Source organism: Pelodiscus sinensis, chromosome 6 (assembly GCF_052426305.1).
Source record: "Pelodiscus sinensis isolate ZL-2025 chromosome 6, ASM5242630v1, whole genome shotgun sequence".
Lineage (NCBI taxonomy): Eukaryota > Metazoa > Chordata > Testudines > Trionychidae > Pelodiscus > Pelodiscus sinensis.
Window position 1 is genome coordinate 119,798,668 of NC_143057.1, and position 13,759 is coordinate 119,812,426.

Here is a 13,759-nt window from a genome sequence, read left to right on the forward strand (position 1 = left end):
TTAATTGAGACTGATAGAGAAATAAATACAAATCTGACTTTTTAAAGTAGTAGTGATGAATTAGTTGTTAGGAGTATACTGCAAATACAGAACAGCTCTTAATGTGGCTACATTGAATTGGGGATGGATTTGAAGACTACATAGGGGACTATAAAGATACAATTTCCCGTCCCGTCATGGGCAGCAGCAGTACATGTTTTCCAGTGCTTCCCTTTCAGTATGACCCCAAGCTCAGAAGTAAGGCAAAGGAAGGTTTGGTCATCTTGGTGCCTCTGAAGAGGTAACCCCTAAGGGAGCCAGCCAGTCAGTCCCATTGTGACAGCAGTGTTAGAGACACAGACACATGGCCCTGGGAACATGTTGATTGCCCCAACGCACTTCATGGAGGCAGCCAAGCAACTACTGGGTGAACATTATGTTCAGTCACTACTGAGCTAGATTGGATTTGAACAGATAACCTGTAACCTAGACCAATACTGTGCCCATTTTCCAACTTATGAGCCATGCAGTCAGTCCCTCTTGTCCCTGCTCGTACTTTTAGAAGCCCCAATTAAACAAGGCACGTGATTTTCAGCATGGGGGTTATATACCTTGCTGAATCAGAACCCAAATCAGGACAATAAATTCCCAAGATTGGGCATTGGTATGTAGCCTTAGGGAGCTTGATTTTTGACCAGTGATAACATGAGCCTGTATGAAAAGGCTTTTCCTGATCTTTCTTGAAACAAAAATATCCTTTTTCTGTCTGAGCAAATCCTTTTTCCTGAAATTTAGCTCTTCAATTAACTCTGCTTTAATGCGCTTCCTTAAACACATACTGCCTCTCTTCTGTTTTAGTTTGACCTCGCACAATGGCTAAACCTCACTAAGCCTCCTCTAGCTGAACGTACCCGGCTTCTGGAGTCCATTCACTTGGCACTCAGCGCCTGTGGCCTGGAGCCTGAAGAAGACATTTTAATGCCATTTAATATTTTCTGCAAGCACTGGACATGTCTCCTCCAGTACCAATTCCCTGACCATTACAGTGACTTTCTAAGACTGCTCATGCAAAGTGAGTATCCGAGAGCACCAGAGCAAGTCTCATCTCTGGTTAATTTTGAAATAACTGGCATATTGAACTGTACTAGACTGCTTTCAGTGTTTGTAGTTCTAAAATTTTGGACTGGGGTAGGCAGCAGGATTGCAGTATAATTAAACCACTGCAAATACAATATGATTTTGATTTTTTTCACAGTTTAGTAAATACCAAGCTGTGTATATATTTTTCTGATAATCGTATGTTAGCCTACTGAAAAGCTATATTCTCCTTTGTATTGAGATCTGCAGATCTGGGGTGATAGATTCTCAGCTTGTGTTGTTGCAGGGAGGCAAAGCACAGCTTTCTCTTACTGGAAAAGCTGGAATGTTTCATATCACTGAGCCATTTTGCTATCAGTTATGTTGCAACGTGTTTTTAGACATCTTTGGTCTTGCAGTTAAAACTCTGGGCTTGAATCTCACCTATGCCATACATGTCCACAGTGACCTTGGGGAATTCCTTTATCTCACTATTCCTTAAATCCCCATATGTAAAATGGGGCGATTGTACTCCTTTTCATTCACCCATTGCCTTGTTTGTTAGGTTGTAAACTCTTTAAGGCATCATCTGGCTCTTACTATGACTGCATAATGCCTCCTGCAGTGGGCTCCTAAGGCTTTATAGACTGTAACAAACATAATATGAAATCTGAACATTAAAATACCCCCACATACGGGGAATGGCTTTAAAATCCTGAGATTCAAACAGCCATCTCTCACACAGTTTTGTCATCTGATATATGTCATCAGAGAGTAGTTATTAATGGTTCACAATCCTGCTGGAAAGGTATAACAAGTGGGGTTCTTTAGGGATCAGTTTTGGGACCAGCTCTGCTCAGTATCTTCATCAACGATTTAGATATTGGCATAGAAAGTACGCTTATTAAGTTTGCAGATGATACCAAGCTGGGAGGGGTTGCGACTGCTCTGGAGGATAGGATCATAATTCAAAATGATCTGGACAAATTGGAGAAATGGTCTGAGGTAAACAGGATGATGTTTAATAAAGACAAATGTAAAGTGCTCCACTTAGGAAGGAGCAGTTTCACATATACGGAATGGGAAGCGACTGTCTAGGAAGGAGTATGGCAGAAAAGGATCTAGGGGTTATAGTGGACCCAAGCTGAATATGAGTCAGCAGTGTGATGCTGTTGCAAAAAAAGCAAACATGATTCTGGGATGCATTAACAGGTGTGTGGTGAGCAAGACATGAGAAGTCATTCTTCTGCTTTACTCTGTGCTGGTTAGCCCTCAGTTGAAGTATTGTGTCCAGTTCTGGGCACCGCATTTCAAGAAAGATGTGGAGAAATTGGAGAGGGTACAGAGAAGAGCAACAAGAATGATTAAAGGTCTAGAGAACATGACCTATGAAGGAAGGCTGAAAGAATTGGGTTTTTTTAGTTTAGAAAAAAGAAAATTGGGGAGGGACATGATATCCGTTTTCAGGTATCTAAAAGGGTGTCATAAAGAGGAGGAAGAAAACTTGTTCATCTTGGCCTCTGAGGATAGAATGACAAGCAATGGGCTTAAACTGCAGCAAGGGAGGTTTAGGTTGGACATTAGGAAAAAGTTCCTAACTGTCAGAGTAGTTAAACACTGGAATAAATTGCCCAGAGAGGTTGTGGAATCCCCATCTCTGGAGATATTTAACAGTAGGTTAGATAAATGTCTATCAGGGATGGTCTAGACAGTTATTTGGTCCTGCTGTGGGGGCAGGGGACTGGACTCGATGACCTCTCGAGGTCCCTTCCAGTCCTAGTATTCTATGATTCTATATGCATCAATCTAATGGCAGGCTCCCATGGCTAATACTAGGGCAGAGAAATGAAAGTAACCATTATGATTTTAATGTACTTTTCCTAAATAAAAAGTAGCACCCCTTTCTGGTTGTCCTAAGGTTCTTCAGAGCAGCTGCTGAGCCCTGACTGTTGGAAGGCATTGCTTAAAACTTTGGGCTGCTGTTACTCAGAGACTGAACAAAGGGGCAAGGACGACTCCTCTAAGAGTGCAGTACCGCAAAGCTCTGCAAAAATCCTTCTGTCTGCACAACAGGTAGGAAGCTTTCTGGCTGATCTCTGGCGTTTACTGTAATTTTCAGCTGAAATCCATCCCTATTACTGAACAGCAGGATAGCACTGCAACGCTTTCTGCCCTGAGTTAGTATCCTTCTAGTTTCATTCAGAGCTCTCCACTCTCTGCAGGTCACAGAGACAATAGAATGGCTTGGCAAGTCTTTCTGCAAGCTGCGCTTAGCTTCGTTGGATTTCAGGAGCTTTGGCTTGTTTTCAAAGTGGAGTCCCTACATAGCTGAAGTGAAGACATTGCTGGAATATCTTGTGAAACGGCTTATTGATGCCGAGTTAATCGGTTTAGTACAGGAACCAGTAGGCAGCAACAGGATTCTAGCAGGTAATGTGCATAAAAGCAAACTATTTAAAGAGAAAAGATGGATAGCCGCAATCCAGTGGTTTAAGATTTTCTGTTGAAGACCTTTGCACTTGTAAATACAATAGATACCCAGCCTTACAAAGATCTTAGCTATGGCTTATAAAATGTGCAAGAATTTAGCTTAGCACCCCAAAGCCAAGCTTCTTAATGAGACTAATTATCTGTAGCTACAGTCAGTGAACCCAGGGAACAAAATCAGCCTGCACTTATCCAGAGTTTGGGAAATTCAGGTTGATCTGTATTTGGCACTTAAAAAAATAGGGCAATGTATCGTGGCAACACTGTCTTCAGTGCTTCACATTGCAGGGATATTGTATAATATCTTCGCCTCTGTACTTAACGTGATGGGAGAAATCTGGATTTACTGCATGAGCTATGTGCCCTGGTCCCAGATTCTCTTCATATTCATATATGCCGTCTCCATTCAGAGAAAGAAGTGTGGCATTGTGTCCTGAACACATGAGCAGGAACTAGATTCCTCAGTTCTGACAGAGCCCTTTTTTGCCTTTAGGCAAGTCCCTTCACGCCTGTAATTCAGTTGATCTGTAAAAATAGTCTTAATATTTACCTGGCTGGGATTGTGAGATTTAGTAAGGTAATGTTTGTGAAGCCATTGGAAAATGTAAAGTACTTAAGAATTTGCCCATACCAAACTGATTTAATCTGTTTTGCACCTCTTTTGGAGGAAGAGGTTAAGATCTTTTGTCCAGGTTTGGTGGCTCTGTGTAACTTGGTTACATTAATCTGAAAAAGTGGGCCCACGAAAGCTCATGATACCATCTACATGTTTCGTTAGCCTCTAAGGTGCTGTAAGACTATTCCTTTTTTTAATGTTTTGGTTACTGTCATTATACTTGAGTAACAAAGCTGTGTTTTTTTTAGTGGTGCAGTCCTTGCATTCAACCATCACTGAGCTCTTTAAACCATGGATTCTGGTGTTAAATAAAGATGATGCCAGGTAAACAATAATTCAGTTATATTTTTCATAACTAGCAGGCAGTGCCCCAGGCTTGCTATTATCACCTACCCCCCTCTGTCTGGCCACTTTTGCAGCCTGAGTGTGTGATGACATCATTCTGTTGCCCGGCAGGAAAAACTAGATCTACACAGATTATATGAATTGTTGCTCTTAAAGGGGTATTTTTTCAAAGCGATGGTATCATTGTAATCCTCTGTTTAAGCAGCAAAGCTGCTTACAGTTTAGAGTCATGTCACTGAACAGTTGTGGAACAAAACAATGAACTCAATAGAACATGGCTTTTTATTTAAATTGTTTTAAGGAATTGCACTTAATTTAGAAAATTGCTTGGTGAGAGTCACACATTCCAGTCAATGTTTGACTTGAATTTTGAATAAAACTTGAAAAGACATCTAGCTTATCAGAAGCATGTTGAAAAAGCTCCCACAGACTAAATAAACTACCTTAGTTGGCTGCCTTTAATTCAGTCTTGGACTAGTAGAAAGGAGCACTGTCAGATTGAGGGGGCCCGGGCAATATTGATTTGCCAGTACCTTGCTACTGTCATGACAAAAGATATTTTGCCATAACGGGACAATCCTTTCTGGATCTTATACACTTGACCCAGCACTGGGATGAACCATAGATGAAAAAAAGAAAAACATAGATGATGGCATTTAGTAGCGGACACAGATTAAAAACTGGCTTCCTAACTACAGTAAACTTCCGATAATCCGGCACCTTTAGGACCCATCGGGTGCCGGATTATCAGATATGCTGGACTATTGGAAGGGGGGGGGCTATGAGGGGTCTGGGGTGGGGGGTGCCACCCCAGACCCCTCATAGCCCCCCCTTCCGATAGTCCGGCTCTGCCCCAGGCGTCCCCGATTCAGCCGCTGCTAGTCAGTTTCAGCAGCGGCTGAATCGGGGACTTCTGGGGCAGAGAAGCTGGGGTGCTGCCGGGTTGGTCCAGTAGCGCGCTGCTCTTCGGCGCTGCGAGACGAACCCAGTAGCACCCTATCTAGCCCAGTAGCCTGTCTGCTGACAGTGGCCAACACCAGCTACCCCGGAGGGGATAGACCGAAGACAATGACCAAGCCATTTGTCTCATGCCATCCATCTCCAGCCTTCCACAAACAGAGGCCAGGGACACCGTTCCTATCCCCTGGCTAATATCACTCCATGGACCCAACCTCCATGACTTTATCTAACTTCTCTTTAAACTCTGTTGCAGTTCTAGCCTTCACAGCCTCCTGTGGCAAGGAGTTCCACAGGTTGACTATTTGCTTTGTGAAGAAGAACTTTCTTTTATTAGTTTGAAGCCTGCTACCCATTCATTTCATTTGGTGTCCTCTAGTCCTTATATTATGGGAACTAATGAAGAACTTTTCTTTTTGCACCCTCTCCACACCACTCATGATTTTATAGACCTCTTATCATATTCCCCCTCAGTCTCCTCTTTTCTAAGCTGAAAAGTCCCAGTCTTTTTAGCTTCTCTTCCTGTGGGACCTGTTCCAAACCCCTAATCATTTTAGTTTCCCTTTTCTGAATGCTTTCCAAGGCCAAAACATCTCTTTTGAGGTGAGGAGACCACATCTGTACACAGTACTGAAGATATGGCGTACCATAGTTTTATACTTTCCCTCCTTCTTCTTCCCCTGGCTTCCCCCTTCCAGCTCCCTCCTCCCAGGTTTCCCCCTCCCCTCTCCCACACTCTCTCTTCCCCTCTCCCACCTCCTTTTCCCAGTCTTCCCAGAGGTTAATCCCCCCTCTCCCCCCCAGTTTGTTAAATAAAGAGAGTTTCTATTTTTGAACATACGTGTCCTTTATTTTTTACATCAGAAAAGGGGCTAGGGAGGGGTAAGTGGAAGGAGGTGAGGGAGGAATGGGGTACAAGCCCCCGATGGGGAGGACTGGGGTGGCTCTGCGGGCTCCTCGGGGTGGAAGCTCTCCTGCAGGGTCTCCTGGATCCTGACAGCCCCCCGATTGACTCCCCGGATGGCAGCCTGCGGCAAGTGCAGCCGGGCTGATGGCCGAGTGCTGTGATGTGCCGAGTGTGGGCACTCAGGGCACTCCAAGACAGGACTGCTTTGCTGTCCCTCATCGAGGTAGACAAGCAAGCGGGGAACCCTGAGAACTGTCTGGCCGGGGTGGGGGTCGGGTCCCTTTAAGCACAGCCGTCGGCTAGCCTGAGGCAGCAGCTCCATGCTCTAAGTCCTAACCTGATGCCCTGCCGGTACCTGTTCCGGCCAGCCTTAACTTCGGTTCAGGGTCCACTCAATGTGGACATGCTAGTTCAAATTAGCAAAACGCTAATTCGAATTAGTTTTTAGGTCTAGATGCACTAGTTCGAATTACCTTAGTTCGAATTAACTAATTCGAAATAAGTTAGTTCGAATTAGTGCTGTGGTGTAGACACACCCATACTGATGTCTCCCAAGTGGCTTTTCTGTAAGAAATCCAAATGCCAACTGTAGTTTAAAAAAAAAAACCCTATTGGTATGAATCATCCCTAGCATTATACCTGATGTGGAATATGTGCTTTCAAATACATCTCAGAGTTTTCCCTCGGAGAAGCACTTCTCATGTTAACAAATTAGGTGCAGTTTCCTTTTAAATCCTAAATCTTTTTTAGCTGTGAATATATTTCCCATGCATAATTGAAAAGTTGAATATTGCTTGATTATTCTCATAGACTCATAGACTTTAAGGTCATAAGGGAGCATCTAGTCTGACCCCCTGCACAATGCAGGCTACAGAATCGCACCCACCCACTCCTGGAATAATCCTCTCACCTATATCTCAGATATTGAAGCCTTCAAATAGTTTAAAGACCCCAAGATGCAGAGAATCCTCCAGCTGTGATCGGTGCCCCATGCTGCAGAGGAAGGCGAAAAAACTCCAGCGCCTCTGCCAGTCTACCCTAGAGGAGCATTCCTTCCCGACCCCAAATATGGCAGTCAGCTGAACCCTGATCATGTGGGCAAGACTCACCAGCCAGACACCCCACCCAGGAAAAGTTCTCTGTAGTAACTCCTATCATCCTTCTGTAGGTTGGCACTTGTAAAAGAGATCTGGCTCAGGTGACTAGATCGTACATTTACAGGTTTGACACTATCTACTTGGGTGTAAATAGAGATATTAACAGTTTCCCCAGCCTTTGGTATTCAGATTTACACATCAAATACTATGACTGGGACACATCCAGCCTGATTTAATTAGCTTCATTAACACAGGTCCTACAATTGACTGGTAACTGCTTTTGCTGTTATATATACTCTGGATTCTATAATTTCCACTCCAACACATCTGATGAAGTTGGTTTTACCCACAAAAACTCATGCTTTAATATGTTCGTTAGTCTCTGAGAGGGTGTCTACACAACATCCCAAGCTCGAAATAAGATACACAGTTTGCATAACACAAATTGCATCTCTTATCTCAAATCTATTTCGAAATAGCTTATTTTGAAATTTGGTTCATCTACACAGTGCCAAATTTTGAATTAACGTACTATTTCGAGCCATTCCTTATCCCTCATGCAACGAGGTTTACCAGGATGGCGAAATAGCGCATCTGTTATTTCGAAAAATATTTCAAAATAATGGGCAGCTTGTGTAGATGCGGGGTAGCTATTTTGGGATACCAGAGGCATCCTGAAATAGCTGTGCAGTGTAGACAGGACTGCCACAGGAGTATTCTTTGTTTTTAGGTAGTACTTTGTGGACCTCAAAGGTCGCTTTACTACAGCCCCCAAATGTGTACCTGTTCCATGCAAGGAATGGATGAATGTAGAAGGTTGAGTTGGAATGGAATGCACACGCTTGTAATATTCCCGTCCAGGTGCCATTCATATGCTAGATTGGCATGTGTGGATATTTCTAAATTATATAAATCTTTTTTCCCTGTGATGTCTTGTTAAAGTCAATGATACAACTTCATTGTTTGTGTTTTTGAAGTAAACTGCAATGCTACCCCTGGTTGGAGAGTGACACTCCTATAGCTGCCAGCATGGTTCACTTGTTCACAGACTGTATAGAGGTTTTACACCAAAGCTTTAAAGGTAGGTGAAATCCAGGATGTATGCAATCCTTGTTTCTGCGCAGTTGCACTTTCTGCTCTAGCAGCTCAAACAGTATTTTGGGTGGATGTGTTTGATGGGTATGAGTTTCTAGCCAAGCTTATAACCTTTTGTTACAAGCGCTGTCCTCTGACTCATTCATGAAATGAGAAGGGGTTTGGTGGCATGGACAGAGAAGATGGGGTAGATTTTTAGAAAAGTTAGAGAGGGTAAAGTAAAAGTTTTGGCAAAGGGCCTGGATGTGTGATGAGGAGAGGAGGGATTTAAAACCAACCAAAATATTTCTAGTTGCAGAAGCAAATGCACTTTGGGGAACTTCCTGTCTTGGTCAGAATCATTAACAGGTATTCTCAAATAACAGATATTGCTGCATTCTTGAATACCCCACTAGAAGGCACTAAAGGTGCTGCAATGCCCAGATTGGTTTTCTGAAATTTTCATTACTCATTTGAGAATTGGGAGGGTTCAGGATTAGCAGGGTGGTTCATGGGCACATGTCATGAAGGTGGCAAAGCAGAAGGCTTAACAGGGTAGTGATTCAGGTGTTGTCATTAGGTGAGGGCTGGGAGTCAGAAGGGTTTGGGGCAGGTTTTGAGTGATTAGTGTTTCCTGTTATGGGATTCCTGGCAAGCCATTGAATGAGAGAGGTCTTGGGTATGTGCAAGGACTGCTGGACACATGCATACAAGTGTTTCTGGGTCCGAACCATAGCAACATGGTAATTTTACAAGGACATTCCAGTTGGACAGCCACAGAATAGATGGCAGCAGCTCTAGGTAAAATAGGGGTCTTGTTTGTTTCAAAACTTTGTGCGTAACTATACTGCTGATGGAAGGAACGCGATTGAGCATCCTGAATACTCAACTCCTCTGTCTGTCAACAGTGCACATTAGTCTACTAGTATCTTTCAACCCCTCATCTGGAGAGACAACATTTGTCCTGGTGTTTTTACATACATCTAAATGCTTGTCCACTAGCAATGGAGCTGTCATCACTAATCCATATTACATGTGCCACTGAACAGCCATCGCACATTAATAACTTGCAGTAACGGAGCTGAATTCAGACTCGTGACAGTAGAAATTCAAGAAAAATATCTTGTGATGCCTTTGACAGTTTCCAAATTCTTGAACAGTTTTGAAAGGAGTCACAGAACCAGTTAACTACTTTCAGAAAGAAGTGTATTATAACCATGGATCCTAGTTTTCCAGTAAGAAATACATAAAAACCTGTATTTCTGCAATTAAAAAGAAATAATGAATTTTAGTCTCCCTAGCTGCAATATATATAGGTACCGGTTGAAGACGATGTTTTATGGATATATTTACAGTTGTAAAACATGGAATGATCCACACCATGCATTGTTTCTTTACTTGCTCCAAAAAGGTAGCCAAGTTAGTCTGTAACTAGAAAAACTTAAAAAACAATGAATAGTCTAGTAGCACCTTAAAGACTAACAAAACATGTAGATGGTGGTATGAGCTTTCGTGGGCACAACCCAGTTCCAGTCATCTGAAGAAGAGGGTTATGCCCACGAAAGCTCATAATATCAGCGACATGCTTTGTTAGTCTTTAAAGTGCTACCAGACTATTCATTGTTTTTTTAAATGTTTCTTTACTGTTGTTGATAGCTCTGCTGTTTCCACCTCTTGTTTTTGTTTCCTTTCTTTCAGTTTGGTTAGTGCTTTCTATGTGTTCTACAGCCTTGCTACATGCAGTACAGAACAGCAGATTACCGTCAACATGAAATTTGTCCTTGCAAAACTCAGTGACATGATCTTTAGGAGTGATTTTTAAAGTTTTTGGCATTTTATTCATACATTTATTTACATCTGTAGTGAAATTTGAGATGCATTAAAATATAAACCTCTACATGCCATTGAATAACCTCTATATGCTTAATTTATTAGACTATATTTAGCTATGGAAATTTAAAGTGCATTAAAAAATTAACCACAAGAAGGGGCAGTTCTGCACATTAAGTGACACTGGTACGTTCAGTAAAATGTAATGAATAGTTAATGTATGTTTTTATTTGTTCACACAATATAAAAACTAAAAATGTTCTGGAAAATGCAAATTCTACATTTTCCTATTGCAAACAGATTTCTAAGATCCCTAATTATAACTCTTGTTGTCCAGTTAACTTTTTTTTTCAAAGTAAATGATGTTCAGTAGAAGAATAGAAATAATATTAGAATAAGAATATTAGAAAATATTCTTATATATTTTTTGTATTAGAAAAATAAGAATAGAAATAATAGAAATATTCCTGAGTAATAGAAACAAAGAAAGATTAGAAAATGTCCTTTTTCTTTAAATGTTATGTCCTTGGAAGAACTTATACTCACTAAATGTCCCCTTTATAGTCAGATTTGTCCCTGTTTGGCTAGATTTCCCAGGAGCTGTGTTTTAAATGGACTGTTTCCTTTTAATCTAGATAAGTTGTTGCCAAGCCACCGTGGGGCTCTCTGGTTACATCTGATGCATTATTGTGACTCATGTACAGCTCCCAAAATGCCAGAATTTATTCTCTATACTTTCCATGCTGAGTTCAGCAGACTTCCATGGAGAGAGATGCACCCAGATCAGATGCTTATGGAAGAATTCTTTAAAGTAAGCACCTAATGCGTATTGAAATAAGACCATTTATATTTCAGTTAATTCTGTCTTTGAAATTAAATGGATGTGTGCTTCCATTTGTTTAGCCAAAGAGTACATCAGATCGGCTTATTGTAGAATCTGCAGGTTGCTAATACAATATATTATTTATAATTATTAATAATATAATAATTCCATAGCATGGTATTAAAACCGTGGAATTCATTTATGCTGATATGGCCATCAGCAATACTATCAGAGCCCCTGCATTATCTATAGCCCACTACAGTAGTTGGGCATCTCACAGCCTTTAATGTATTTATCCTCAACCTCTTGGATGATTGAGCCCAAGTCTCCCCTGGCCCAAGCTCTAACCACTTCATCACTTCCTTTCCTCCAGTATTATTTATTTGCATTGTGAGTAGTGCCTGTATACCAGGGGTGGGCAATAATTTTTGTCCAAGGGCCACTTCAAAATTTTTTGAAGGAGCTCTGGGCCACCCTGGAAGGGGCGGGGCCTAAACAGGCAGGGGTGGGGCCTAAACAGGCAGGGACAGGGCTTCCCCACCCCCATGCCCTGGAAGAGGCTTCCCTATCCCCTTTTGCTCACCCCCGATGTAAGCCCTAGTCATGAACTCATCATACTAGGTGTTGTACAAACACAGAACAAAACAATGGTCACTGCCCCAAAAAGCACACTATATGAAGAGAGACAATGGGTAGATACAACAGAAAGAATGGAGCACAGTGAAACAGTGCTGGTCAGCATGATAGGTAGTGGCCACCAGGGCCAGTCCTAAGCAATTGGTGGCCCGAGGCAAACCAGGTTTGCCTTTAGGGTTACAGATGGTTTCAAAAAAAGTTTATTAATCAAAGCAAAAAAAAAAAAAAAAAGCTAAGAAGGTTGGGCCAAAATGCGGTCATAGCCTTCCCCTAAGACCAGTTCTGGTGGCCACAGTGTACCAGCTGCCTATCCATTGTCACCAAGGACTGAGATATTAAACTTTCTTAGGTCTTATCTTCACGGAAGATAAAAATCATTCTTTCGGAATTTGATTTAGCGAGCCTAGTTAAGACTCGCTAAATCGAATTCAGAGGGTGCCCCCCCACTAGTGGCTAGTACTCCTGCTCTCTTGCCGCCAAGGTGCCAAGGAGGGCTTAAGGTAACTTCAGCTATGTATTCTATGCAGTTGGAAGTGCGTATTCTCAGCTGAGCTTCCAGGTTTAGTGTAGACCTGGGGTTAGAATTGATTTTGTCAGTACAGCTCTGATCTTCCAGGTACTTGCCCCATGAACAGTTTATAAAAGAATTTCTAGACAAGTGGGGAGCTTGAGAAAGAATGGTAATGTACTGAATGTTTCCCAAAAAGCTGACTCAATCATTTTGTTTTATAATGAATAATTAACATGACTCAGGGAAATAAGTATCTCTATGTACACAATGTGTGAAGTATCAGACCAGTATTATGTTAACTAAAATGATCACTGTACTTCCATTTTTAGTTGATTGCTTCTGATTTGCACCCTAGAATTATAGTACAGGTTGAACCTAAACTGGGACTCTCTGGTCCAGCAACGGACCACAGATGTTCTTGGACCAGAGAGTCCCGGTAGCTGGGAGTTTGGTGGCTGGGAACCCAGCTGTGCCGGGTACTGGTGGACCAATGGCTGAGAGGCTGGTGGCCAGACCCAGGAATGGAGCCAGGCAAGGGGCCCAGTGGCGGGGGGAGAGGGAGGGTCAGAATTGACCTTTTCTGGTCCAGAAAACTCCCTCGTTTGGGACCAGTCAGATCCCAAGGATGCTGGACCAAGGAGACTGAGCCTACACAGATGGTGGTAGGACTTCAGGATCATTCCTTGAAGGCCCTTCCTGCCTCCCTGTCAGTGTTGCATTGACCAGGCACATCTAAAATTGTTACAGAACTTTTTGGTCTTCCCCAAAGAGAGGTCCAAAATAGCCTGAATATTGCTCCTGGGTTTGGAATAGTCTGAATTTGGTAGCCTTCTGGACATACTGTGAAAGACATTTCTTTGACTGGGGTTTTGGGAGGGCTGAAGGTTATGCTTCCTGGATGATGAAGGGAATTCTTGTAGCTGTCTGGCTGATTTTAGGTACTCTTGAATAGATTATTTAAAGCTTCTGAGATTGAATTGTTTTATTAATGCTGTTAGGGTATCTAAAGTTATAGACAGTGCCTTTTTTAGTTATTTAAATCTAAATAAAGGTGTTTGTCTTCTCCTAGGTTGAAAGAGGCAGCCCGAAGAGTTGTTTCATATTCTTGGGTTCTGTTTTATGTGACGTAAACTGGGTCAGCGTCCTGTCTGATGCCTGGAATCCACAGCCCCATCCTGAAACACACAGTATGATTGTGTGCTTGCTGTATATGGTAGTCCTGTTGGCAAAGGAGGAGCAACTTATAAGCAAAGAGGTAATTTTGAAAAGGTCCAGAGATGGATCAGATTGCCTTGCATTCATTAATTTCTATATTTATTAATTGCCATTACCAGGCAAGCAAGTGTACTGTATTTAAGCCCTGCTTGAGCTGCAGCATGCTGGTAAAAATAAATTCCATGAATTATGTCCAAAACTGGGT

The 13,759-nt window shown here is 42.2% G+C and overlaps 2 protein-coding genes across 2 annotated transcripts in view; one reads left to right on the forward strand and one right to left on the reverse strand.

Moving 5' to 3' along the window:
- EPG5 (ectopic P-granules 5 autophagy tethering factor) overlaps positions 1-13,759 on the forward strand; it is an 88,924-nt gene that overhangs the window by 58,197 nt on the left and 16,968 nt on the right. Inside the window, exons 31-37 of the mRNA XM_075932735.2 lie at positions 838-1,051; positions 2,975-3,129; positions 3,279-3,486; positions 4,408-4,483; positions 8,443-8,546; positions 11,005-11,180; positions 13,409-13,594. Of these exons, the coding sequence (XP_075788850.2) occupies positions 838-1,051; positions 2,975-3,129; positions 3,279-3,486; positions 4,408-4,483; positions 8,443-8,546; positions 11,005-11,180; positions 13,409-13,594 (1,119 nt within the window). The remainder of the gene's footprint in view (positions 1-837; positions 1,052-2,974; positions 3,130-3,278; positions 3,487-4,407; positions 4,484-8,442; positions 8,547-11,004; positions 11,181-13,408; positions 13,595-13,759) is intronic.
- The window catches only part of LOC102463526 (urea transporter 2), a 176,227-nt gene that overhangs the window by 30,290 nt on the left and 132,178 nt on the right, over positions 1-13,759 (reverse strand). The gene's annotated exons all lie outside the window — the stretch shown is intronic.